Here is a 27,823-nt window from a genome sequence, read left to right as displayed (position 1 = left end):
GTACATTTTCTTGGAAACAGTAATAACTACAGCAAAAAGCCTCTTTTTTGTCTTCCCCTTTGGTAGGCATAGAAGATCTAGGCATAGAAATGCATACTTTGGGACATGAATGTTATTTGCTTGTGCTTATTTTAACTACCTGATATATTTTGCTGAATATTGGTTATGCTTTTGTCTCATAATTTATGGAAGTGTGTCGCTCGGTCACAGTGAGTGTGACCATTCTGTGGGAAGGTAAGAGTCAGACTGCTTGCTAGCAATGGGAAATACACAGCACTCAAACACACCAAAGTGAATAGCGCTGCTTTGTTAACCTGACTGCTAGGATTGACAAATACATACACCTAGGAACAGTTACTGGTATTGGAAAAACCAGCTCATCCAACATTCCTGTGATTTACAGGAAGCATGAGTCATGCAGTGCAAAACAGTGACCTTTGCACTTTTCTTGTATGCTGAAGAAATAACTTGTTAACTAACTTTCTCGTGTGCCGAGAACTTTCTTTCCTGACACCAGACTGGGCCATGGTGCAAAGAGTGGCAATTGTTGGAGCAGGTGTGAGTGGACTGGCCTCCATCAAATGCTGCCTGGATGAAGGGCTGGAGCCAACGTGCTTTGAGAAGAGCGATGGCATCGGAGGACTTTGGCAATTCACAGTAAGTGGCATAAACTCAATTTAAAGCTTTAAAGAAAGTGATGGCATTCTGCTACAGGAATGTATGCACGTAAGAGACAGTGGCCTTGCTTCAAAGTGGGTACAGGTGTACATCAGTAGTGTGGTAAACCTGCCGTGGAAGCAGATTTCCACATTTTGTTTTGACATTAGGCTTTTCATACTCTCCACCTGTGTAGACTGACCATGTGGGGAAACTGGACTGCATGCACAGTTCCCACCCTTCGTTCATCTGAAGGTCAGAACAGAACGTGCACAGGTAAGTTACTTTCCATGCAGCTGGGAACTCTGTAAAAGAACAGTTGTACTCGAGCAACTTCTACTGACACCTTGAGTGAACATGTGTAAATTAGGGGCAAGAACGGTTTGCATAATCCTGCTTCCTCCCCCGCACCCAAGCTTCATTCAGCTACACATTTCGAATGCATGAAAACACATGTACATTTTTTTGTTCTCCACCAGAATCAGAGGAATCCTGTTTTGTGCCTCCTTTCAGCAGACGCTGGCTTTGCAAAGTCCTAACAAGTTGGAATCTGGTGGCATCGTTGACCCACCTTATTGCCAAGGATTGCTAACAGAAAGTTATCAATGTCTTGTCAAAACTCTAACCCACAGGTGTTTGTTGTTGTTGTTGTTGTTGTTGTTGTTGTTGTTGTTGTTGTTGTTGTTGTTGTTGTTGTTGTTGTTGTTTGTTGTTGATATTAAGAGCCTAGGAAGCTGCTCTATACAAAGTGAGAACCTTTGTCTGCAGTGACTGGCAGCAGTGCTCAGGTGTCAGGGTTCTGCCCAGTGATCTTCTGTAGGCAAAGCAGATGCTCTGCCGCTATTCTATGACCCTTCTCACTTTGAAGTTAGTTGAAACCAGTGTAATTTCGCAGTGCAAATGGCTTACTTTGGCATCTTAGTTACTGTGTAACCGCTCTGTCACACAGGAAACACCTCAAAAGGGAAGAGTTGGTGTTTATAGATCGGTTCTGACCAATACCTCCAAGGAAATGACCTGCTTCAGTGATTTTCCGTTCCCAGAAGATTGCCCCAACTACCTGCGCCACTCTGCGCTCCTCGAGTACCTCCAGGCATATGCGAAGCATTTCTACCTTCTTGACTACATACGCTTCCAGGTGAGGGGGAAATTAGCAGGCAGGTATTTTGCAAGGAACAGGGCCAAAGAGTGCTCCATCCGTTCTAAGGCTCTCCTCCTGCATTGCAGGGGGTTGGACTAGATGACCTTCAAGGTCCCTTCCTTTTCTTTTTTAATTTAAAATGCTTTATTCATTTTACAAATAAAAAACAATCAACTATACAATCCACAACCAAAACAAATATAAATAATGGAAAATAAAAATATAAGCTCCACAAAAAAAAATGACAGAGAAGGAAAGGAAGAGAAAAGAAAAGAAATTAAGGAAAAAACAAACAACAAACGTTTTTTCCATTACACAAAATCATTCCTGGACTACAAACCATATTTTATATACCTATACACAAAGTTCCTGGACAGAATTTGCCTTATTTTTCTACTTTTCACGTTTTTCCTGTTCCTCTGTTGTGTCCCTTATTTGCTTTCTTTTGACTTCCCTCTAGCTCTTTGCAGTTTTTATACTTCCACTTCCTTTACTTCTTCATCTTTCAGATTCCAATCTAATAATAGTCTATATGTTTTTGATAGTGTCTTTCTATTATTTAATATTAATTATTTTTCTAGATCTGATATCTTTGTAACAAATCTGTTTTTTTAAAAATCTGATTTAAAGATTTCATTTAGGTGGTAATATTGTAGCCAATTCATCCCTGTCTGCTTGAGTTCTTCATATCTTTTAAGTTTTAATTGGTTATTTTCTTATTCTATTATTGCTTTATCAGTCGGCCAATTAGTTTCCATATTTTTCTTTTTCACTGTGATTGCCTCGACCACCAAGGGTTTTTTGGTTCTAATAGTTTTTTATTTCTTTCCCATACTGCAAAAAGCGATCTCCTTATTATATGGTTAAGGAATCCTCTATGCCTTTTGACTTTATTGTATCCTAAATAACCATGCCAGCTGAACCTGTTGTCCCAGCTTTCAATGTCTAGTATATTGTCATTTTTTAATATTATCCATTCTTTGAGCCATACTAGACACACAGCCTCGTAATATAATTTGAGGTCTGGCAGTACGAACGCTCCTCTATCTTTTACTTCCGTTAACAATTTAAACTTAATCCTCGGCTTTTTACCCTGCCAGATAAATCTTGCCAGGTTTTTCTGCCAATCTTTCAAACAAATTAAGCCATTTGTTATTGGTATTGTTTGAAAGAGGTACAACATTTTCTGCAGCACGGTCATCTTAATTGTGGATATTCTTCCCCATAAGGACAAATTTAGCCTCCTCCAAGTTTCCAATTCTGTTTTTCTTTCCTTCCATGTTTTGGTATAATTACGGTATTGTTGCATGAGTTTATATTCTTTGCCGTAATCCAAATTCCTAGATATTTTGCTTTGTTTGTTATTTTTAATCCTGTCATCTTTTCTAACTCTAGTCTTTCTTGTTCTGCCATGTTTTTCACTAATAATTTGGTTTTTATCTTTGTTCAATTTAAAACCTGATACCTGACCAAATTCATTTAATTTTTCCAATGTTTCTATTGTACTTTCTGTTGGGTTTTCTGTCGTTAATCATCAGCAAAAACCTTTAATTTGTAAGATCTCTGCCCAACCTAACTCCTTTTATTTTTGACCCCTCTCTAAATTAAGGTTACCAGATTTTTTTCAATGAATCCGCGGACACTTTAAATAAATAAATACTACACGTTTGGGACGTTGATGCTGCAGCGATGGCGGTGGCAAAGGGTCGGCCTCCACCTTGACCTCAACCGCCACATTTCCCCTTCCTCTGAGGCTTCTACCTCCTTTCTCCATGAGCCTGGGCAGCCCCTGAGTTGTTGGTTCTTCAGTGGTGGTGGTGATGGGGAAGCGGTGGTGGTGGGTCAGGCATGGAAGGCTGAGAAGGAAGGCCGAGAGTGAGCGGGGCAGAGGTGAGGCTCGGGCAACGCAATGCCTCCCTTCCCATCGGAGCAGCCCCATTCCAACTCCTACTTGCGTGCAAGCAGGAGGGGGCGGAGATCCCTCAGCTGGGAAGGGAGGCTTCACACTGCCTAACTGAGAGATCCCTGCCCCCTCCTGCTTGCACACAAGCTCTGGTAGGCAGCGTGAAGCCTCCCTTAACAGCTGGGGTCAGGGAAGGTGGAGGCAGCCCGGAAGCTGCATCTTAGAGCCCCTGCACCACCATCATATAGGGCAGTGATGGGCAACCTTTTGAGCTTGGTGTGTCAAAATTTGCCATAAAACCAAGCATATCTCGGGTGGTGTGTCACTTCGAGAAAAAAAAAACCATAATTTCGCAATATTTATAGTTCAAATAACAAAAATGTATAATCCTATATAATAATGTCCAAGATGTCCCTGCGTCCAAGCTGTCCCGTGTGTCCCTGGGTCACTGCGCATGTGCCCCAGGGATACAGGGATTGGACAGCAGAGACTGCGCGCTGCGCGCACTCTCCCCCCACTCTGCCTCCTCCAACCGCCGCTCCCGCCGGACACCGCCTCACTGCAGGGCACGTCAGGAAAGCGAGGGTGGAGGCCGGCGAAGGCCTCCTCACAACCCTCCCTGGCCGTGAGGAGCGGCGGTTGGAGGAGGCGGGGGGGGGAGAGTGCGCGCGTCCTTCCTGTCGGCGGCTGCGGGAGAGAAACGGAGGAGGAGAAAGCAGCGCTTTCTCCTCCTCCGTTCCTGTCCCCCTGCCGCCGACAGCAAGGACAGGTCCCAGGGTTCGGAGAAGCGCTGCGCAAGCGCTTCTCCGAACCCTGGGATGTCTGCTTCCTGTCGGCGGCTGCGGGAGAGGAACGGAGGAGGAGAAAGCAGCGCTTTCTCCTCCTCCGTTCCTGTCCCCTGCCGCCGACAGCAAGGACAGGTCCCAGGGTTCGGAGAAGCGCTGCGCAAGCGCTTCTCCGAACCCTGGGATGTCTGCTTCCTGTCGGCGGCTGCGGGAGAGAAACGGAGGAGGAGAAAGCAGCGCTTTCTCCTCCTCCGTTCCTGTCCCCCTGCCGCCGACAGCAAGGACAGGTCCCAGGGTTCGGAGAAGCGCTGCGCAAGCGCTTCTCCGAACCCTGGGATGTCTGCTTCCTGTCGGCGGCTGCGGGAGAGGAACGGAGGAGGAGAAAGCAGCGCTTTCTCCTCCTCCGTTCCTGTCCCCTGCCGCCGACAGCAAGGACAGGTCCCAGGGTTCGGAGAAGCGCTGCGCAAGCGCTTCTCCGAACCCTGGGATGTCTGCTTCCTGTCGGCGGCTGCGGGAGAGAAACGGAGGAGGAGAAAGCAGCGCTTTCTCCTCCTCCGTTCCTGTCCCCCTGCCGCCGACAGCAAGGACAGGTCCCAGGGTTCGGAGAAGCGCTGCGCAAGCGCTTCTCCGAACCCTGGGATGTCTGCTTCCTGTCGGCGGCTGCGGGAGAGGAACGGAGGAGGAGAAAGCAGCGCTTTCTCCTCCTCCGTTCCTGTCCCCTGCCGCCGACAGCAAGGACAGGTCCCAGGGTTCGGAGAAGCGCTGCGCAAGCGCTTCTCCGAACCCTGGGATGTCTGCTTCCTGTCGGCGGCTGCGGGAGAGAAACGGAGGAGGAGAAAGCAGCGCTTTCTCCTCCTCCGTTCCTGTCCCCCTGCCGCCGACAGCAAGGACAGGTCCCAGGGTTCGGAGAAGCGCTGCGCAAGCGCTTCTCCGAACCCTGGGATGTCTGCTTCCTGTCGGCGGCTGCGGGAGAGGAACGGAGGAGGAGAAAGCAGCGCTTTCTCCTCCTCCGTTCCTGTCCCCTGCCGCCGACAGCAAGGACAGGTCCCAGGGTTCGGAGAAGCGCTGCGCAAGCGCTTCTCCGAACCCTGGGATGTCTGCTTCCTGTCGGCGGCTGCGGGAGAGAAACGGAGGAGGAGAAAGCAGCGCTTTCTCCTCCTCCGTTCCTGTCCCCCTGCCGCCGACAGCAAGGACAGGTCCCAGGGTTCGGAGAAGCGCTGCGCAAGCGCTTCTCCGAACCCTGGGATGTCTGCTTCCTGTCGGCGGCTGCGGGAGAGGAACGGAGGAGGAGAAAGCAGCGCTTTCTCCTCCTCCGTTCCTGTCCCCCTGCCGCCGACAGCAAGGACAGGTCCCAGGGTTCGGAGAAGCGCTGCGCAAGCGCTTCTCCGAACCCTGGGATGTCTGCTTCCTGTCGGCGGCTGCGGGAGAGAAACGGAGGAGGAGAAAGCAGCGCTTTCTCCTCCTCCGTTCCTGTCCCCCTGCCGTCGACAGCAAGGACAGGTCCCAGGGTTCGGAGAAGCGCTGCGCAAGCGCTTCTCTGAACCCTGGGATGTCTGCTTCCTGTCGGCGGCTGCGGGAGAGGAACGGAGCAGGAGAAAGCAGCGCTTTCTCCTCCTCCGTTCCTGTCCCCCTGCCATCGACAGCAAGGACAGGTCCCAGGGTTCGGAGACGCGCTGCGCAAGCGCTTCTCCGAACCCCAGGATTCTAGCGCCCGTTATTGAACGGGCTGAAAACCACTAGTTGTAATATATAACTGTATTTAATAAACCAAAAGCTAATTATTTAACCAAACCAAACCAAAAAACCCTTATTTATCACAAAGTGCCCAGAGTTGTTGAGCTTTTGGGGGGGAGCTGTTTTGGAGGTTTTTTTGGGGGGTGAAAAAGTTGCTTTGTTTTTTTTTTGGGGGGGGGGAAAGAGAACAGAAATAAATGACGAATAATACCTTCGCTGGAACTAACACGCAGCACCGACATAGTCTGCCAAAGCGCCAGAAAATCCAGCACAGAACGGGTTAAAAAACGAACGCTGTTACACCCAATCATAGTCTGCCAAAGCTCCAGGGGAAAAAAACAGCACAGAAAGGGTTAAAAAACAATCTCTGGTTACCAGCAACAACAACAACAACAACAACAAAAGGATCCGGGTTCTAACAGCGGAGACAAGCTCTAGCGGAGACAAGCTGTAGGAGGAGCGGGAGAACAAATGGGGGGGGGGAAACCAACAACAACAGCGCGAATGGGCCGATGGGGTGTGTGCCAGCAGTGAGGGCTCTGCGTGTCACGTCTGACACGTGTGTCATAGGTTCGCCATCACTGATATAGGGACTTCCGAGCAGCTCCTGAAGCCAGCCAGACTCCAGAGCCAGCTGCTGAGACTGCCGCTGCTGTGTTAGATGAAATCCGGGGACATTCCGGGGATGGGATTTGTCTCGGGACGTCTGGTAACTCTACTCTAATTGCTTTAAATAATGTTTCCAGTATTGTAGTGAAGAGAAGCTGTGATAGCAGACATCCTTGCCTGGTGCCTTTAGAAATAATAAACATTTTGGATAACTCATTGTTTATTTATTATTTATTTTTGGTTTCTATATACAGTATCTCATTTATCCCTTCCAACTCTACAGTTCTTTTCTTGATTCTGTCCTTACATAAAACAGATTTTTTTGCACCCTATTTTCTTTTTTTAATTTTCTCATTTTTACAAAAATTATGACATAGGTACAGTTGCACATTGAAATCTAGAACTTCAAATCATTGACTGCTCTCCCCACCCTTCCTTCATATGTAATTATCTGTTAGGGATTTAATGCCGTGCAAGCTATCACAACAGCATAGTTCAAGAGGAAAACCACTTTGACCTGTGCACTTTCTAGGCACAGAACAGGCAAAAGTGTGGACAAGCCTAGCATGCATAATTTGAGTTGCTTTCTTCTTTTTTTGTTTTTTTGCTTTTGCTTTTACAAGACCACCGTATGCAGCATCAGAAAACACCCCCATTTCACAGCCACTGGTCAATGGGTGGTTGAGACGGAGACTCATGGGCAGCAGACATCAGAAATCTTTGATGGCGTAATGGTTTGCAGTGGCCAATATGCAGAGATCAATCTTCCATTGGATTCTTTCCCAGGTGTGTTTTGAATGCATTACCTGAAACAACACATAAGCTAGCACTCTCTCCTCAGAAAAAAAGAGATGTGTACTAAAATCTCAGAATATCTGGTACCTTCAGTCCAAGGAATTAACCGTACCGTGAAACTTTTCTCTTAAATCATTGATAGAAAAGTGTTACAGTGCCATGTCTGACTGGTACCAGAGGTTGGCCTGTCATCAGGCAGTGGAATTGAAGTCCATTAAGAGTGGCCGAAGGGATGCAGGTGGTGCTGTGGGTTAAACCACAGAGCCTAGGGCTTGCTGATCAGGTTAGTGGTTCGAATCCCCACGATGGGGTGAGCTCCCATTGCTCGGTCCCTGCTCCTGCCAACCTAGCAGTTCGAAAGCATGTCAAAGTGCAAGTAGATAAAGTGGGAAGGTAAACGAGAAGGTAAACGGTGTTTCCGTGTGCTGCTCTGGTTTGCCAGAAGCGGCTTTGTCATGCTGACCACATGACCCGAAAGCTGTATGCCGGCTCCCTCGGCCAGTAAAGCGAGATGAGCGCCGCAACCTCAGAGTTGTCCGCGACTGGACCTAACGGTCAGGGGTCCCTTTACCTTTAAGGGTGGCAGAACAGAAGGCACACCTGACCCACAGGGCATAATCAACAGGGAAGTTCTCCCACCATAGCTGCCAAGTTTTCCCTTTTCTCACGAGGAAGCCTATTCAGCATAATGGAAAATCCCTTAAAAAAAGGGATAACTTGGCAGCTATGTCTCCCACACAAGCCCTAATGAAATAATCACAAGCAGCTGGTAATTACAATTGCAAGGAGAAAGTTGCCATTTGAATTAAGACTGCCCTTTACATCTGAGAAGATTTGATGTTTCTGCTGGTAAATTTGAAAATGTTTCTACTGTTTCCAACAGAGGACATCTAAATATCTCTGAAAAACTCACACAAACAGGGCATGAGCTTAAAGGCCTTCCTAACTTTTTTTTAATCCCCAGCCTCTGAGATATACTGCATCTGAACATGAAGGATCCGTTTAGCTTTTATGGATGATAGCTGTTGACAGACCATGGATTATTATTTTTTAATCCTCTATAAGAGTTTGACAATCTCCTTGAGTCCTTGTCCAATCAGCCCAATAGTTGGATTCAGATGGTATCTTGCCTCGGAGTTTCCCCTTAGCTCTCTCGGCTGACAGCCTTTGTGTTATGTACTGAGCTGAATCCTAGAACAATAGGATTCAGAATCAGCGGGAGCTACCCAATCCAACTCCAGGTGGAAGTGAATCCGCAACCTGATTGGCCTGCTGGAGCAGCCAATCAGGCGGCTGGCAGAAGTGAATCTGCTACCTGATTGGCCTGTAGGAGCAGCCAATCAGGCTGCAGGCAGAAGTCAATCCACAATATAATTGGCCCACAGGTGTAGCCCTGAAGTAGCCAATCACGCAAGGCCCATTGTGTAAATAATGTATATAAGCAGATGGTTTTGGGAAAAGAGCCATTCGTCTTCTCTTCTTCTCCTTGATGAATATGAGCTGAATAAAGAGCATGAAATTCACTCTCGACTCCGAGTATATTTCACTGGCGACGAGGATGGGATCCTGCTGAGCTGACCGCCACCACGCACTGCACCGCAGCACCGCCACCTGCTGCACCGCTGCATCGCACCGTGCATCCAGGCTTCAGCTCCAGGACCCAAGGAACCCAGAATGGCAACCGACAGCAGCTTCTTGCCATTCAAACCAGCATCAGGAGACTGGGAAGGGTACGCCGCCCGTTTCAACTTCCTCCTGCAAGCGAAAGAAGTCACCAACGATGCCATGAAGAGGGCGACATTCTTCAGCGTTTGTGGAGAGGAGACGTTTGAAATCGCCCGGGCTCTCCTTGCACCTAGAGATGTCGCTACCGTCTCTTACAAAACAATAATGGAACGGCTGAAGGAGCACTTTTCACCACAGCCCTCGGTGGTAGCTTGCCGAAATGCCTTCTACGCAAAGCGGCAAGCCCCGGGGGAAACCATAACTGGGTTTGTGACCTCCCTCCGCCAAGCCGCCCGGTTATGCAACTTCTCAGAGTTGGAGAACATGCTTCGTGACCGCCTCGTCGGTGGCCTGAGGGACGAGATGTTGCAACGACGCCTCTACGCCAAAAAAGACCTCACGTTCCAGATTGCTCTGGAGGAAGCCCTGGCAACCGAAGCCGCCGAGAGGTCAACGCAAGAGGCACGACCGGCCCCGCCATCCCAACCGAGGGTCTACCACGAAGACCTCACCGACGGGACTGGCATGGTTTGGACCTCTGGGGCTAGCCGTTACTGGGGTGAACCGCACTAGCTTACAAGTGGACGTGGACGCCATATGCAAAGAGTTTCCAGGGGTTTTCGATGGGGCATTGGGACGATATACAGGACCCCCCATTGCCCTACAGCTAGACCCCGCTGTACGACCCATCAGGCACAAGGCCCGCCGGGTCCCGTTCGCCCTGAAACCCCGCATAGACGAGGAATTGGACCGGCTCGTGGAGCAAGGAGTGCTGGAGCCGGTGCCCAACGCCCCCTGGGAAACTCCAATTGTCACACCCGTCAAGCCTAACGGTTCGGTCCGCATCTGTGCAGACTACAAATGCACCATAAACAAGGCTCTCACGGCCCATGCATACCCAGTGCCAGTGGTCAGCCATGTCCTCGCCACCCTGGCTGGGTCAAAAATCTTTGGCAAACTGGACTTGGCCCAAGCGTATCAACAGTTGCCTGTGGACGAAGCCACAGCAGAGGCTCAGACGATTGTGACGCACAGAGGGGCATTCAGAGTAAAGCGGCTGCAATTTGGCGTTAGCGTGGCACCAGGCATATTCCAGAATCTAATGGACTCTCTCCTTAAAGGGATTCCTGGCGTCACCCCCTTCTTCGATGATGTACTGATCGCCGGGCCCACACCAGAGGAATTTGAGGACCGCCTCCGCTCCGTCCTGCACCGTTTCCAGACGGCGGGCCTCAAGGTGAAGCGGGAAAAGTGTTTACTGGGAGTGCCGCAGGTGGACTTTCTGGGATTTAAGGTGGACGCAGAAGGGGTCCATCCAACCGGTGACAAGGTACGGGCCATTTGTGAGGCCCCAGCGCCCAAGAGCAAGCCCGAACTTCAGTCATTCTTGGGACTATTGAACTTTTACCATGCCTTCCTTCCCCATAAGGCAGCGGTAGCGGAGCCCCTACACAGACTCCTAGATAAAAGGGCCCCTTGGGTGTGGGGCCAGCGACAAAGGGCCGCATTCCAGGCAGTCAAGGACTTGCTCGTCTCAAACTCGGTCTTGGCACACTTCGACGAGAGGCTGCCAGTGGTGCTGGCATGCGACGCCTCTCCCTATGGCATCGGTGCTGTCCTGGGACACCAACTCCCGGATGGAAGAGAGGTGCCGGTGGCATACTTCTCCCAGACGCTTGCTGCAGCCGAACGAAACTACTCACAGATTGACAAGGAGGGTCTGGCAATCGTGAAGGGCGTAACAAAATTCCATGATTTCTTGTACGGGCGGCCCTTTACCATAGTGACTGACCACAAGCCGTTGCTTGGCCTGTTTGCCCCCGAGAAGTAGACCCCCCAAGTGTTGTCTCCACGTGTCCTCAGGTGGTCAATTTTCCTTGCCGGCTACCAGTATGCACTAATCCACCGCCCTGGGAAGGCGATGGGCCACGCAGATGCCCTCAGCAGGCTACCACTACCAGAAACAGGCCCCGACCCAGCGCCTGCGCAAGAGGTTATGACCCTGGAGCTGCTTCCCGACCGACCCATTCAGGCACAAGAAGTTGCGCACCATTCCACAAAAGATAGGGTCATCTCCCGGGTCCTGGACTGGGTGTGGCGAGGATGGCCCAGCAGCAGCCCCGGGCCAGAATTCGCTGGCTACACAAACCGCAAACATGAACTGTCGGCCCACAAGGGGTGCCTGTTATGGGGAAGCAGGGTTGTTGTTCCCCAGCCCCTCCGCAAAAGGGTCCTCACAGCCCTACACGAGACACACCCAGGGGTAGTGAGGATGAAGGCCCTTTTTTTTTTTTAACATACTTTTTATTAATTTTACAAAATACAAAAAAACAAAAAAACGGTACATACTTAAACCCCTTTTCCACCTCCTTCCTACCCACCCACATGGGTCCTCCCCTGCCACAGAAGTATCCCATGTTTGTGAACAGTCAGAAATGGTCCATTTTATGCTTGGATTTCTGTCCTCCTCCCCCTCCCCTGACCCCAAAGCTCCCCCCTGCCACCAGGGAGCTCCAGCAAACCAGGGCAGTACGCAGGAGGACATCCATCCAACCATCTATTGTTATACCAAAAAAAGAGAAAAATAGATATAGGAAAAAAAGGGGAAAAAGAAAGGGCGAAGAAAAAAAAGAAAAAGAAAAAAACAATACAAAACAGAAAAATTTTTCTTGCATTCATAGTTGAAAAACCATATTTTATGGGCTTCCCCTCCCCCCCTTCCCCGGTTTTCATCCCTTTTTTATCATCTGCAACAGTTTCTTACTTTATAAAAATACACCTTTGTATCTTATACAACTTATAAATCAATTGTTAACATTTTCATCTAATATTCAAATCACTGAAAATTCAAACTCCCATTTTCTCTTCCCGTGCCTAATTTTTTTTTTTCTCCCTCTATAAGCCTCCATATTTTCACATTTTCCAAAATCCATTCACTTTTAAAACTATAACTATTCTCAATTTAACCTTACATCCCCGATTACCGGCTCCACCCCCCCCAATCCAGCAAATTCCAAAATCAGCAGACCAGTTATAAACCTGTTAATCCATCCTTATAATCACAACATCACTTTCCCTTCACCCCACCCCCTGTTTACAGTCTCTTGCCATCCAGGTCACCATACAGGACCCCTGAATTTCTTCTCTTCTCTGCATATTTTTTCCTTCTTCCCTGTGGGCGTTCTGGAGTTCCAATAATACCAATCGTGCCCCCCTCAAAGGCAGGGCACTCCATCCAACTTTTTGTAGAGTAGAGTCATCATTTTTTTCATGGTGTGTTTCATTTTGTGTTGAATCATCACAGTCCTCATCTTCATCTTTTCCTTCCCCATCATTGTCATTCTCACATTGCTCTTTTTCAGTGTCAAAAGCTTCATCTCCTAGAAAATCATATTCCGCCATCACCTCCTGAAATTTCTGCTGTAACTCCTGTCGTCGTGTCTCCTCTTGACATAACTCTATTCTTGTTTCCCACATTAAGGTCAAAACAGACCGCTGGAACTCAGGGGAACACTTTTTTGTTGACATATTTCAGTCCTGCCAAGGTCAAAACTTATCACGTGGGGTGGAATATGATCACAGTTTATTTTCTCGACTCCATTTTAACAAGCTGGCTGCATTCTTCAAGTCTTGTTAACAATAAAGTTCGAACTCACATTTCACAAGCACTTAAGCCAAAAAAGAAATTCCACAAAGTCCAGAAACACAAAGTGAAGTAAAATTTGACTTATAAATCCTGATCAACTCACTGAATTGCCTAGGCTGCCGGCTCCCGAGGGAAAGAAAGGTTTTTCTTAGGCTTTACCTCATTGCTGCAGGGCAGTCATAAACCACAGTCTCTCTCCCCTTTTCACCCTGCATCAAAGGGGATATTCTCTTTGATGCCTTTGAGGGATCCTTTTGAATTACAAATCTTCTGTTTATGGCTTCGGGTTTCTATTTACTGTCTCTTTGTTGCCGTGGGGGGGGGGGTGGCTTCCTCTTTTCTCCCCTCTTCCCAGACCAAATTGTTTTATAATCCAAATCGTGAGGTTACTTACAGTCTTTTCCAATCGTTTTATTTTCGGAAGAATCCAGCGCTCTCCGCCTTCGGCTTGAAGCTTCTCCCTGCTAGAATAACGTTGCCGCTCAAAATGGCCCCCGCGACTTCTACCCTCCTCGCTCCGGAGCTCTTATTAGAGCTAACCGAAGAGTTGGGGAGTCCGGATTGGGTCTGTGCCGAGCAAATTGCCCTCGGGACGCCCTTCCCGAGGTTCTAAGGGGCGCAGCGTTGCTCTCGCTGCCCTCCCCACTCCTAGCAGAGACGGGCCGTCTCGGAGACGAGACGAAACCCCGCCGATCGACGCTGGCGCTGAACCCGGAAGCCCAGTGAGGATGAAGGCCCTTGCCAGGAGTTATGTGTGGTGGCCGGGGATTGACAGAGAGATAGAGGCCTGGGTCCAACACTGCCAGACCTGCCAAGAATCCCGCCCGGATCCCCCAAGGGCCCCAGTCCAGCCCTGGGAGTCCGCCCGACATCCATGGTCACGCTTGCACGTGGACTTCGCTGGCCCCTTCCAGGGAAAAACATTCTTCATAGTGGTGGATTCCTACACCAAATGGCTGGAGGTCGCACTGGTACCGTCCACTTCTACGGCGGCAGCCATCCGGGTACTACGTAAGCTGTTTGCAACCCACGGGCTCCCTGACACCCTCGTCTCGGACAATGGAACCGCATTCACGTCAGAGGAGTTCCAGACCTTCACAGCGCAGAACGCCATCCGCCACATCCGCTCAGCACCATTCCACCCTGCCACCAATGGCCAAGCGGAGCGCATGGTGCGGACCACCAAGGACAGCCTCCGCCGCATAACACAAGGGGACTGGGAATACCGCCTTGCCGCATTTCTTCTAGCACAGCACAGCACCCCAAGCACAACGACGGGCCGGAGCCCAGCTGAACTACTCATGGGCCGGCGCCTTGCAACTAGACTGGACCGACTTCACCCCGACAGAGCTCAGGATGAGGTAGTGGTGGGGAAAGGCAGGAACCCCCGGACATTTGTGGCCCAGGACCCAGTGTATGCAAAGAATTTTGGGGCAGGCCCAGCATGGGTACCCGCCACAGTCACCAAGGTGACCGGTCCCGTGTCGTACGAGGTACTAACAGAAGGGGGGCAATGTTGGCGCCGCCACTGCGACCAGCTACGGCGACGATTCCCAGGAGGAACCCGGGAGGAGAGCGGGACAGAGGGGTCCCAAGGGGACAGCAGGGCAGTGAGGCCTGTAGAGCGAGAGGGGTGGGCAGGGGAAGCAGAAGCAGTAGGCACAGAGGGGCGCCCCGAGGCTGGAAGGACACCGGAACCAGAGTCACAACCTAGTGGTTCAGTGGCGCCAGACCAGACAGCCCCGGCACAGCCAGCAGCCTCGGAACACGAGCCAGAACCAGAACCCCTGACCAAGGAACACCCCAGGCCACAACGCACACGGAGGCGGCCAGCAGACCTTGGGGACTACGAATGCAACTTCCCGGGCAGGACTGGAACTTAGAGGGGAGGGGTGTTATGTACTGAGCTGAATCCTAGAACAATAGGATTCAGAATCAGCGGGAGCTACCCAATCCAACTCCAGGTGGAAGTGAATCCGCAACCTGATTGGCCTGCTGGAGCAGCCAATCAGGCGGCTGGCAGAAGTGAATCTGCTACCTGATTGGCCTGTAGGAGCAGCCAATCAGGCTGCAGGCAGAAGTCAATCCACAATATAATTGGCCCACAGGTGTAGCCCTGAAGTAGCCAATCACGCAAGGCCCATTGTGTAAATAATGTATATAAGCAGATGGTTTTGGGAAAAGAGCCATTCGTCTTCTCTTCTTCTCCTTGATGAATATGAGCTGAATAAAGAGCATGAAATTCACTCTCGACTCCGAGTATATTTCACTTTGATACATGGATATCATAAGAAACCTGTATACATCCGGCACTGTGCTGAGCAGCAGCTAAGAGACCTATTATCCAGTGGGAAATCCCTTGTGAAATAAGGGTATTAAAGCATTTCCTCTTTTTTTCCCTCAGGGATTGAAAACTTCAAAGGTCGCTACTTACATAGCTGGGAATACAGAGATCAAAAAGGGTTTGAAGGGCAAAACGTCCTTGTAGTTGGTGCTGGCAACACTGGAGGGGACCTTGCGACTGAGATCAGCCGCACGGCTGCAAAGGTACCACCATCCTTTATGGAGAAATAAGTGCTGAGGTTATTTCAGTCTTGAGTGGGAGATACAATCACATCATCACCCTGGAGCAATAATAATAGAAGAATAACATATTGATAGAGTGCTTTCAAGTTTAGCCCTTACAACAGCCTTTTAAAGTGGTTTTTAATTATTTCTACCAGTAATTTTGTTGCCTTAGTGTTTTTGTAAACTGCTTTGAGGGTGGTGGTGGTTTTTACAATCAAGTGCTGTAGAAATTTTATGGGGTCGGGAACTAACTAACAGCCTTGTAAGGTAGATCATTATTATTATTCCCATGTTACAAATGGGATTTGGTGTGTTGAGGTTGAAAGAAGCAGCTTGCTTAAGTGGGTTCATGGTAAAGGCAAGATTTAAACTTAGGACTCCTTGATTCATGACGGTTCCCATCTCTTAGCCACCGTGCTTCACAGCCAACCATGGTGTGCAAGCTACAGTTCCCAGGATCCTTTGTGGGGAGCCATGTGATTTTATTGTAGGGTGCAAATGTTGGCTGGAGGTCACCAGGTTGGGGGAGGCTGATCTAAATGATCCTCAAGGCAGATTATTATTATTATTATTATTATTGAATTTATATACTGCCCTATACCCGAAGGTATCAGGGCGGTTCACATAAAAATATATCAGTATATAAAATAAAAATAAAAAGAATAACCCAATAATACCTCCTGCAAAAGAGCCACATTTTAAAAGGGTATGGGATGTTGATCAGCTTTTACAGCAGAGGATGCAATTCATACTAAACTCTGGAAGGGTCTTGGTGGTGGGACATGATCTTCCGCACTCTGGTACTGCTTCCACCACTGACCTTAAGTATCATGTCAGGAAACACCAGATGTGATGCTTCTCCACACAGAGGCCAGATGGAACGTGCTCTTGGCTTGATTTTTATTGGTGGGGTAGCTAAGAGGAGAAAGGTGGCCTTCGAGCCTCTCCCCAGCTCTCTGGTGCTTCTTCCACTTTGAGGGGTCTGTAGAGAGTCCATTTGTTGCATTCCCTAGTCTGCACCCCATTCCACTTTTAGTTCTGCGATGCTTCCCCAATGTTGCTGCATTATTGCCCTCTAGGGGGGCATCTGCATTTCAACATTTGTGGTATAAAAAGTTGAAGGATTTCAGCAGGAAATTACAGGACATCATGCACTGATTGGAAATGTGGTGTCCGCCCTGAAACTTCTTCAGGAACAAACAGTATTGAAAGCAGGATCAGATATAACTGCCCCAATACTATTATGAGCACAAATACTCATGAATGCACAATGCAAAGGACATATGGAATGGCTCTTGGTATGATCTTGGTCTGCTACCTCATCAGCTCATTGCTATTTCCTGAGGAGTTACTTTTGCTATTAAGATAATGATATTGTGTGAGCAATATCAAAAGGAGCTGGCCAACCTTTGGTCCTTGGCCTCGTTGCCACTCCATCAGACCAGTTCTCACATGCTCTCAAATCATCTGCTTCTTCACTTTGAATCCTCTTCAGGTCTTCCTCAGCACCAGAAGTGGAGCCTGGGTGCTAAGTCGTGTTTCAGAAGCTGGCTGGCCCGTTGACATGGCCTGGACAACTCACTTTAATGGGTTAATTGAAAAGCTGCTTCCAGAAGGCACCATAAACAAGCTAAGGGCAAAGAAGTTCAATCAATGGTTTAACCATGAGAACTATGGCTTGATCCCTGTTAAAAGGTAATCTTCCGAATTAAGAATGTGCAAACAAGAATGGCCTGCTTACAGAGACTGAAGTTTCTGAGACTAGCATTCTTAAGTAGTAATTAACCTCAATGGGTGGACAGTATCTAGGGGGGGGGGGTTCATTTCCCAATGCTTTTTGAGCAAATTTCTCTTCTTCAGCATCACTAGCTACAGTTGTCAAGGCACATACATATTGTCAAGGAGCTCACTTCTTGTTTCTATGAGCTACTTCTACAAAGAAGATCATTTTGCTGAAAGCTCACTGTAACTGGAACAGTGCACAGTAACTAGGTATCTACCAGTTACAGGTAGGTAGCCGTGTTGGTCTGACGTAGTCGAAACAAAATAAAAAAAATTCCTTCCAGTAGCACCTTAGAGACCAACTAAGTTTGTCATATGGGACCCAGGTGGCGCTGTGGGTTAAACCACAGAGTCTAGGGCTTGCTGATCAGGTCAGCGGTTTGAATCCCTGCAATGGGGTGAGCTCCTGTTGCTCGGTCCCTGCTCCTGCCCACCTAGCAGTTCGAAAGCACATCAAAGTGCAAGTAGATAAATAGGTACTGCTCTGGCGGGAAGGTAAACAGCGTTTCCGTGCGCTGCTCTGGTTCGCCAGAAGCAGCTTTGTCATGCTGGCCACATGACCCGGAAGCTGTCTGCGGACAAATGCCAGCTCCCTCGGCCTATAGAGCAAGATGAGCGCTGCAACCCCAGCGCTGCAACTTTTTTCCAAAGAGGGCCAGATTTGATGAAGTGAAGGGTCATGAGGGCCAACCAAATTTGTTGACCTTTTTTTAGGATTGAAGTTATTGAGGTGTTTTTTAAGGATTTTACCCCAGAAAATAAACTTCCACAGGGGCCGGATTAAACCGACCGGTGGGCCCCCAAAATGGACTTTGGACATGTCTGCCCTAGAGTGTGATTCTTGTCATACGAAGCTTTGCTGAACTTTCGTCTCTAAAGCATTGAAGCATATAGACTGAGCATTAGAACCAGTGCGAAAGGAGAACCAGTGGCTTCTTGTAAGGCGTGACAAAGGTATGCAGAGGTCCATGTTCTCACGAAGGTACCAAAGAGTGCTTACCAGTCCCTTATTTCCAGCAAGTATCATTCCAAGGAAAGTCCAACAGTGAGTTGAAGAGGTAGAATGTAAAGTGCTTCACAAGCAACATTTAACAAAAAGTGTCAGGCAGTTTTACTATGAAAATATTTATGGTAACTGGGGAAGGTGGTGGTCTGGCAGCACCTGCCTCTACTGAACAATCAAATCCCAAATAAGGATACCTGCTGTGGTGGACGACCCTTGCTCCGAAAGGCGTGGCTAAAATTAAAGGGTCCAGGACCTTAGAGGAGGAAGAAAGGTTGTTTTCTGCTGCTCCAGAGCAATGGATTCAAACTACAAGAAAGAAGATTCCACCTCAACATTAGGAAGAACTTCCTGACAGTAAGAGCTGTTCGGCAGTGGAATTTGCTACCAAGGAGTGTGGTGGAGTCTCCTTCTTTGGAGGTCTTTAAGCAGAGGCTTGACAGGCATATGTCCAGAATGCTTTGATGGTCTTTCCTGCTTGGCAGGGGGTTGGACTGGGTGGCCCTTGTGGTCTCTTCCAACTCTATGATTCTATGATTCTTAGACCAGAACAAATTTCATAAAATCATACACACACTTTACAGAAACAAAACTATACAAGAGAGAAAAACTTCAAATAATTACACAGATAAAAATGGCTCAGAAGGTAAGAAAACAAGAAACACTATCTTATACAGCTAATTAACATAAACGCTTACACTTAAATCTCAGTAGGCTGAGCAATGGAACAAGATGCTGTCAAAAGCCCAAATAGACGCTGACCTCAGCTTGGCTGGCTGCCAAGAGCTCCCACCATTTCAGGGAGTTTTATGGGAATTTATCGACCATGGGCATTCACCTCTTCCACCCAATTGCCTGGCGGCTTCATCATATACCTTGAGGCGGCGGCAGGTGAAAACATTAATCTATAATAATAATAACAACAATAACAATAGTTTATAGTTATGCCCAAATTAAAATAACTGCCAACCCCAACTAAACATTTAACCAACCCCAACCCAAACAGAGGACCCAAAATTAAAACCATTTGAAATATTTTAAAACATTTTAGCCAAATGGCTCCTACCCAAGTTGTTCCAGCAATGTCCCTCTGGCTTCCCAGGAGCCAAAGGTGACAAAGAGGGTTTAGGACAGGCATCCCCAAACTGCGGCCCTCCAGATGTTTTGGCCTACAACTCCCATGATCCCTAGCTAACAGGACCAGTGGTTGGGGAAGATGGGAATTGTAGTCCAAAACATCTGGAGGGCCGGAGTTTGGGGATGCCTGCTCTTTGAGCTGTTCAGGGTAAGTGTGGCCCCGCCCTCCAGGCCAGGTGGAAATGGACCTTGCAGTAGGGAGCAGGTCTTTCTTCCCCACTCATGGCAGCAGCAATGTCCCTCTGGCTTGCCATAACCAGGCTTTGAGCTGATTAGATAATGTGTTGGGGGGGGGGTATTGGTTTATTTTGTTTTATTACATATTTTGTGTTCTCATTTTGTATTTTTATGCTGTGAGCCGCCCTGATATCTTCAGATAAAGGGCGATATGCAACTCTAACAAAGAAATAAATAAATTCCATGCATCCGCTCCTTCTTCCTCAGAGATCAGACCCTCCAAGTGTCCCTATTTCCCAGAGATGTCCCTGATTTAGAGAAGCCATCCTGGTTTCTGATTGGATCCCAGAATGTCACACTTTTCCTTAGGATGTCCCTATTTTCTTTGGAGCAGTGGTCCCCAACAGGTGGTCCGCGGACCCCCAGGGGTCCGCGAGCTATGCCAGAGGGGTCCGCAAGATGCTATTAGAATAAAAAATATATTAAATATATTTCGTATGATAACAGATTTTTTGTTTTGGCCGCTTCCTGCATGAGCAGAGTCTAGCGCAAAACTAGAATTAGATAGAGGCAGTAGTTCTGCTGTATGCCGTTAGGTGGCGCTTTACAAACTCTACTGTTTTGCAAAGAGGCAGCGCGCGCATTCTACTAACGCTCACCTCCCCAAGGTGCTTTGCGCGCGTCGCCTTCATTTGTGCGCTACTGCGCAGGTACCCTTTCTTCTCCATTCCACTCCCTCCTCCCTGGCGCGCGCTGCCTCTTTGCAAAACAGTAGAGTTTGTAAACAAAGCGTTGTTTTTCGCGGAAGCTACAGTTCGCATAGTTAAAAATGGACCGTTGGTTAAAAAGTGGTTCGTTAAAACGACAAAGGCCTACAGATGAAGAAGAACTGTAAAAAATGTATAAATATAAAATATAAAAAGACTCTTAATTTGGCTCTCACTTTTTAATTTCAGGATTAGGAATTAATGGGGGTCCTTGTCACAATAGCGGCTCGATGAGGGGTCCTCGAGAAAATTTTGTTGGGAACCCCTGCTTTGGAGAAATGTTGGAGGGTATGTGAGATTCAACTTGTAAAGGTCAGGGTTAGGGAGGAAACCAGAAGAATTCTTGTACACACCAACAACATATTTAACAGGCATGCCTATCATCTCTCAGTGGTGTAGTAGGAATTGACCTTGGTAAAGAGGGATACGTAGCTGGTAGTCACATATGGACTAATGGTGTTTCTTTCCACTTTCCTCTATTTAGCAGTTCATGGACATCTTTAATTTTGAACGATGAGCTGCCTAGCTGTATCCTCTGTGGAGCTGTGATGGTAAAGCCAAATGTGAAGAGGTTTACAGACACCTCTGCCATCTTTGAAGATGAAACAGTAGAAGAGAATATAGACACAGTCATCTTTGCAACTGGCTACTCTGCCACATTTCCCTTTCTGGAAGAGTCTCTCCGTGATGCCTGCAGGAGCAGCACATCTCTGTATAAGCAGATCTTTCCTCCTCACCTAGAAAAGCCCACATTGGCTTTTGTTGGCTTTGTAGCAGTAACTGGAGCCATTCTGCCAGCAGTGGAACTTCAGGCACGTTGGATCACAAGGGTATTTAATGGTATGAATGAATAATTTTATTGTCAGTTTCCAGTTTACACCAAGGGGAAGCACAACAACATTTAATGAAACAGCAATTGTAACAAGGTAGGAAGGAGAGGAAATAGTTGGCACTCCTCCTACCCTGTGACCTGTTGATGCTAACATCAGATCATGCACCACTCCTGCTTTGCATAAGGATGGGGTAAACATATGATTAATTTGGGTAATTTGGCCTTTAAATAGTTTCATGTGTGCCAGATTAAAAACTAAAAAACACACAAGAGCCCTGCTGGGTTGAACCAAGGAGAGCCAGTGTGGTGTAGTGGTTAAGAGCAGTGGACTCATAATCTGGTGAACCGGGTTCGCGTCTCCACTCCTCCACATGCAGCTGCTGGGTGACCTTGGGCTAGTCACACTTAGAATCATAGAATCATAGAGTTGGAAAAGACCACAAGGGCCATCCAGTCCAACCCCCTGCCAAGCAGGAAACACTATAAAAGCTTTCCTGGCAGATGACTGTCAAGCCTCCGCTTAAAGACCTCCAAAGAAGGAGACTCCACCACATTCCTTGGCAGCAAATTCCACTGTCGAACAGCTCTTACTGTCAGGAAGTTCTTCCTAATGTTTAGGTGGAATCTTCTTTCTTGTAGCTTGAATCCATTGATCCGTGTCCACTTCTCTGGAGTAGCAGAAAACAACCTTTCACCCTCTTATATATGACATCCTTTTATATATTTGAACATGGCTATCATATCACCCCTTAACCTTCTCTTCTCCAGGCTAAACATACCTAGCTCCCTAAGCCGTTCCTCATAAGGCATCGTTTCCAGGCCTTTGACCATTTTGGTTGCCCTCTTCTGGACACGTTCCAGCTTGTCAGTATCCTTCTTGAACTGTGGTGCCCAGAACTGGACACAGTACTCCAGGTGAGGTCTGACCAGAACAGTGGTACTATTACTTCTCTTGATCTAGATGCTATACTCCTATTGATGCAGCCCAGAATTGCATTGGCTTTTTTAGCTGCTGCATCACACTGCTGACTCATGTCAAGGTTGTGGTCTACCAAGACTCCTAGATCCTTTTCACATGTGCTGCTCTCAAGCCAGGTGTCACCCATCCTGTATTTGTGCCTTTCATTTTTTTTTTGCCCAAGTGTAGTACTTTACATTTCTCCCTGTTAAAATTCATCTTGTTTGCTTTGGCCCAGTTCTCTAATCTGTTAAGGTCATTCTAAAGTGTGATCCTGTCCTCTGGGGCATTAGCCACCCCTCCCAATTTGGTGTCATCTGTAAACTTGCTCAGGATGCCCTCAAGCCCATCATCCAAGTCATTGATAAAGATGTTGAATAAGACTGGGCCCAAGACAGAACCCTGTGGCACCCCACTAGTCACTTCTCTCCAGGATGAAGAGGAGTCATTGATGAGCACCCTTTGGGTTCGGTCAGTCAGCCAGTTACAAATCCACTGAATGACAGCATTGTCTAGCCCGCATTTTACTATCTTCTTTCCAACAATACTGTATCATGGGGCACCTTGTCAAAGGCCTTGCTGAAATCAAGATAGGCTACATCCACAGCGTTCCCTTCATCTACCAAGCTTGTGACTCTGTCAAAAAATGAGATCAGATTAGTCTGACATGACCTATTTTTCAGAAACCCATGCTGACTTGAATCAAAGCAGCAAGTGTACTTTCCTTTTATTGGCTGAAATACAAAAGTTCATATTTGCCATTTTCTTTCTCATACTCAGGGTCAAGTGAGCTCCCTCCAATGAGCAGAATGATCAATGAAGTTGCTAAAAGGAAGAACACACTTCTTAAAAAGTATGAAATGCTATATATTATTGTGCATGTTGTATTACTGTAATCATTCAGGGCTTATCCACACTTACCTTTTGCTGTGCTTTTCCTACACAAAGCTCCATGCCTTAAGGCTCTGTGTGCAAGCGTTTTCCTCCCCCCCCCATGAAAACCAGCTCTTTAAAGCTGAATCGGGGCAAACATCAATTTGGGTTTTCCATGGGTTGCTGTTTGCTCTGATTGAGCTTTAAAGAGCAGGTTTTTGCAGGCCTGGAAAGAGTGGAGGAAAGGCAAGTGGACCACAAAGGTGGTCATCCCCTTGGACTTTTAAAATTATAGAGTCTCCAAATTAACTTTGCTTTATTCCATTGGCCTCTTGCCAAATGTCCTGCATATATCCACTTCAAGGCCTTTTCCACTACATCCATAACTTTTGATTTTTGTTGTATCCAATTACTAATTTTTCTACCTTTTAATGATATTCCTAAAATTGCACGTTCCATGGCCTGCTGTGTTGTTCTTAAGCTGTTCATGTTTCTCTATGTCATAGTCCATTTTTTGGATCCATAACACATCAGAGGCAATATGCACATAATGAACACTTTAACTTGCAAATCCAACCAAATCTAAGAATGGCACACCTTAAAACAATGACTTGATTTTGGGAGTGGAGAGAGACTGGTTTGTTTCCCAATCAACTTTAACTGCACCACCTGAATTTGCTGATATGTCTGTGAATAAAAAAACAGAACTGAGATTTTATGGCAGAAAAGAAGAAAAAGCTTTGCTCATGCTTTTGGGAGGTTCAGAGATGACTTCAAAGAGTAGTGAAGGATATCAGGCACCTCCCTCCCCAGATATTTGCTGCTACCCCATTTACCCATTTTCAGAAACAACATGCTAAGGTCCCATACAACATGGATTAAATTTTTAGAAACCTTCAGGTGATTAAAGAGACCTCTTTCACTTCGTCCCTTTTGCTGCTCCTGCTCTGATTGGCTGCTCTCTAGAAGTTTTTCATCCATGAAAATAGTGCCATCATGTGGTTAAAGAAGAGTTTCCACCACACTTGAATTCCCAGTCTTTGTCCAGCCACTGAGCAGAAAATACATGGTCATCATTATCATCCTTGTGCCTGATTTGGCCATAAGGAGCAGTAATGTTTTTATGAGGAGCAAGATGAGAAAAACGAGCAGATTGTACAACTGGTCTCCCTTTCCCTTTCCCTTTTTGATTCCTTGATGCTAAAATGTTGTGGGTGAGAAATGGGGGAAAGGCAGCATTATCAATAAGATAAACTGGGGATTCCATTCCAAGAAACAGATGACCAGACTTCTCACCTGAACCCAGATGCTGAACCTAATGCAGTGAGTGAACTTCATTTGGCATCAAACAGGAAGAAGTTCATTTGCTGTTCAGACATATATCAGAAAGGCATTCAAGCTGCACCCTCACAAACTGGGCCACTGGGACAGTCTGGGCAGCCCTGTATACTTCTGAGCAATATTCTGAGTATTTGCTGCTTTGTTAATAAGGAATGACCTGGGACTCAGCTGTTTATGGAAGACAATCTTACTCGGCTATGAGTGATCGCCAGAGAAGAAGAAGACATTAGTAAAGATACAGTGATTTGAAGATGCTATAAACATACAACACCAGATGGCACCAGAGAGCAGAAAATTGTAAAACACGGTTTTCCATAGAGATTTCTTTCTTTTGTTATAATGACCTAATTTCTGACTTACTTATAGCGTTTCCCCCCTCTGTGTCTAGATCCACCCCTGGTTTTCTTATCATAGGGGTTTACTACTACCACTACTACTACTACTAATAATAATAATAATTTCATTTCGATACCACTTTATATTTTAAGGAAAAAAATCTCAAAGCAGTTTACAACACATTAAAGCATCAAATAAAACAATCCAGAATGAAACAAATTCAAGCTTCAAGGGAAATCTTTCAGATCCTTCTCCAAGTGACGTTTCCTTTCCCCATATTTATACCTTCTTAATTTATGTAGCTGCCTCATAGCAGAAGCAGGGAGGCAGTGTGCTGTAGTGGTTAGAGTGTTGCACTAGGACTTGAGAGGCCATGAAGCTTACTGGGTGAGCAGCTGGAATACTGCAGAACCAATAGAGGGAGGTAAAAAAAAGCTTCATCAAAAGCAAGCCAGGGGCTTCAGCATTGCCCCTCCTCTAATGGGCTTTACTTACCCCATTGAATTAGAAACGAATTCAATAAATTGGTGGACCATTGTTTTCACCCTTTTTTTATTCTATGCTAGCAGCAGCATACAGTGGTGCCTCGCTTAACGGATGCCCTGCTTAACAAAATTTCTGCTTAACGAAAGGTTTTTTCTAGCGGAGGTTGCCTCGCTAGACGAATGCGTTTTACGAAAAATTCATCTAGCGCAGTGTTTCTCAACCTTTTTTGGGCCAAGGCACACTTGTTCCATGAAAAAAATAACGAGGCACACCACCATTAAAAAAGTTAAAATTTTTAACTCTGTGCCGCCCTATATTGACTATATAATTATGACTGTAAGAAACACTTGCCAATTGCTGTGTTGGTTGCAATCTCCTGTAATAAGGCTTCACAGGCCGCTGATTTCTCTGCCAGCACAATCCTTTGCTCAGCAAGTTTCAGGTTGAGCTCATCCAGCCAGCTTCTTTAAGTTTGTCTAAATTTTAGTTTAGTTTGTCTAAATTTTGCCACGACGTGCGGTGACGAGAAGGGCGATTTGCATTGTCACGTGACCCGGCCGGCTTCCTTTCTGGCGGGTCAGTGTTGTTTATTGGCGGCCGCCAGGCACGTGACAATGCAAATCGCCCTTCTCGTCGCCGCACGTCGCGGCACACCAGCCAGCGTCTCGCGGCACACTAGTGTGCCGCGGAACAGCGGTTGAGAAACGCTGGTCTAGCGAATCGCGGTTTCCCATAGGAATGCATTGAAATTCAATTAATGTGTTCCTATGGGCAAAAAAATTTCAAAAAAATTTCAATGCATTCCTATGGGATTCGCTAGACGAATTTTTCGTTATAAGAAAAGACCTGTGGAACGAATTAAATTCGTCTAGTGAGGCACCACTGTATTTGATTAGCTCCATCGCATCCCAGCATGATTACATTTAGCAGTGGTCTCTGATTGACTAGGATAACTAGAGAAGAAATGATAAGGAAAGAGAGATACCAGTCACTGAAGCAACAGCATCGGCTGGAAAAAACAGCCCTCTAAAATTGCTATTTTTGAGATAAAGGTCAAATTGGGAAATACTTGGCATAATGCTAGGCTGTTGAAATTTGTTGGTGAGCACCTAGGTTCAAATCATTTCCTCAGCCATCAAGGCAATGGGCAAGTTGCTCCTCTCAGCCTAACTACTAGAAAAAATGACAAGTAAAGTTCTCCGGCATGTTGCCCTCACCTCCAGCACCCCATAACACTGGGCCCTGCTTCCTCTGCCCCTAACATTCCTGGGTTTGTCTAAAAGGGGCTTCTAACCACATTTGCCTTTGTGCAATCAGAAACTTCACATAACAACAACAACAACAACAACAACAACAACAACAACAACAACAGCAACAACATTATCGGAGTTCCCAGTCTTGAGGAGGCTTCAAACGGCCTCCAGCCTCTACACTAAACAAGCAAGCGTCGGAGGAGAGAAGAGGGCCTGCCTGGTGCGCAGGATACAAGGGGGTGGAGCTGGTCCATGCACACACCCAGCCCCCCCCCCGTGTATCTTGAAGGCTCCTGTGATCAGACGGAATAGTACTACAGTCACCTGGGGGGGGGCAGGGGCGGGGGCTACAAAACAGGTGAATTGTGCTTACTGGGCCTTAGAAGTTTGACATTCTTCCAATTTCTTTTCCACTTTAGGGGTATTCTTTCCAGCAAGAAAGACAAAACCAAGACGAGTTTCGTCTCCTACATGGATGAAATTGCTGCTTGCTTGGGCGTGAAGCCCAATGTGCCATTGCTTTTCCTATCAGACCCCAAACTAGCCTGGATGGTTTTATTTGGCCCCTGCACTTCTTATCAGTACCGCCTGACTGGACCTGGAAAGTGGGGGGAAGCCAGAGGTGCAATCCTGACCCAGTGGGACCGAGTTCTCAAGCCCCTGAAGACACGGGTCATAGAAGACTCTCCCCAACCTGCTACAGTTTCCCACTGGCTTAAAGCCCTTGCCCTGCCCACATTTCTGGGGGCCACCTGGATCATTCTTAAATACCTACCTCCTGCGTGGCTACCAAGAACAAAGTGATGGAGTGTATTAAATTTGTTTCACGTTTAGTGGTTTAAGTTCACAATGCCTCGTCACACCAGTTTTGAAAAATGAATCATGACCCATGTACAGCGAGTGAGGCTGTTCTTGTATTTTGTGGGTGCCGTAGGCTTGGGGAAATGATATTATAAACTTAGCATGTAGTTTGACTGGATAAATGTGAAGTCTTTATTTTCCAATTATTGTTTAGTTGTGAGGGTGATCTCTGTGTTGTAACAGTGTAGTCCGAGAATGGTTTACTGCCATGGTTCCCAATGTGGGGCCCACACAGGATCATAGCTGGGGGGGGGGGTGAGGTGAGGCCCCGCCAGGGGCGCAGGAGATTGTTTTTTTTTTTTTTGCAAAATAGGCTAAAAATATGTACATAAATATAAATATTGATTATTGCCTCATAAGAAATGGTTTTAAATAGAGGGTGAATTGAATGGGGGGGGGGGTTTGCTGGAGAGGCAGAAAGAAGAGCTAATTTGTCCATGGCTAGGGGGCATAA

At 47.1% G+C, this 27,823-nt stretch overlaps 1 protein-coding gene across 3 annotated transcripts; it reads left to right on the top strand.

The window, feature by feature from the left end:
* Positions 1 to 436: 436 nt before the first annotated feature.
* LOC118089249 (dimethylaniline monooxygenase [N-oxide-forming] 4) lies at positions 437 to 27,640 on the top strand. 3 transcript variants are annotated; one of them, XM_060276556.1, is made up of 8 exons: positions 437 to 657; positions 1,607 to 1,795; positions 7,453 to 7,615; positions 15,400 to 15,542; positions 17,059 to 17,258; positions 20,917 to 21,269; positions 23,000 to 23,072; positions 26,928 to 27,640. In XM_060276556.1, the coding sequence occupies exons 1-8, from the start codon at positions 526 to 528 to the stop codon at positions 27,310 to 27,312; spliced, it is 1,638 nt and encodes a 545-aa protein (XP_060132539.1). In that variant the 5' UTR covers positions 437 to 525; the 3' UTR covers positions 27,313 to 27,640. The 3 variants fall into 3 exon arrangements, with proteins under 3 accessions (XP_060132539.1, XP_060132538.1, XP_060132540.1); XM_060276555.1 differs by having other exon boundaries at positions 20,914 to 21,269; positions 26,928 to 27,638; XM_060276557.1 differs by lacking the exon at positions 437 to 657 and adding an exon at positions 889 to 933 and having other exon boundaries at positions 20,914 to 21,269; positions 26,928 to 27,639.
* Positions 27,641 to 27,823: the final 183 nt, after the last annotated feature.

This window comes from Zootoca vivipara, chromosome 7 (assembly GCF_963506605.1).
Source record: "Zootoca vivipara chromosome 7, rZooViv1.1, whole genome shotgun sequence".
Classification (NCBI taxonomy): domain Eukaryota; kingdom Metazoa; phylum Chordata; class Lepidosauria; order Squamata; family Lacertidae; genus Zootoca; species Zootoca vivipara.
The sequence above is the reverse complement of the archived record's forward strand: the minus strand, read 5'-3'. Positions and strand labels throughout refer to the sequence as shown.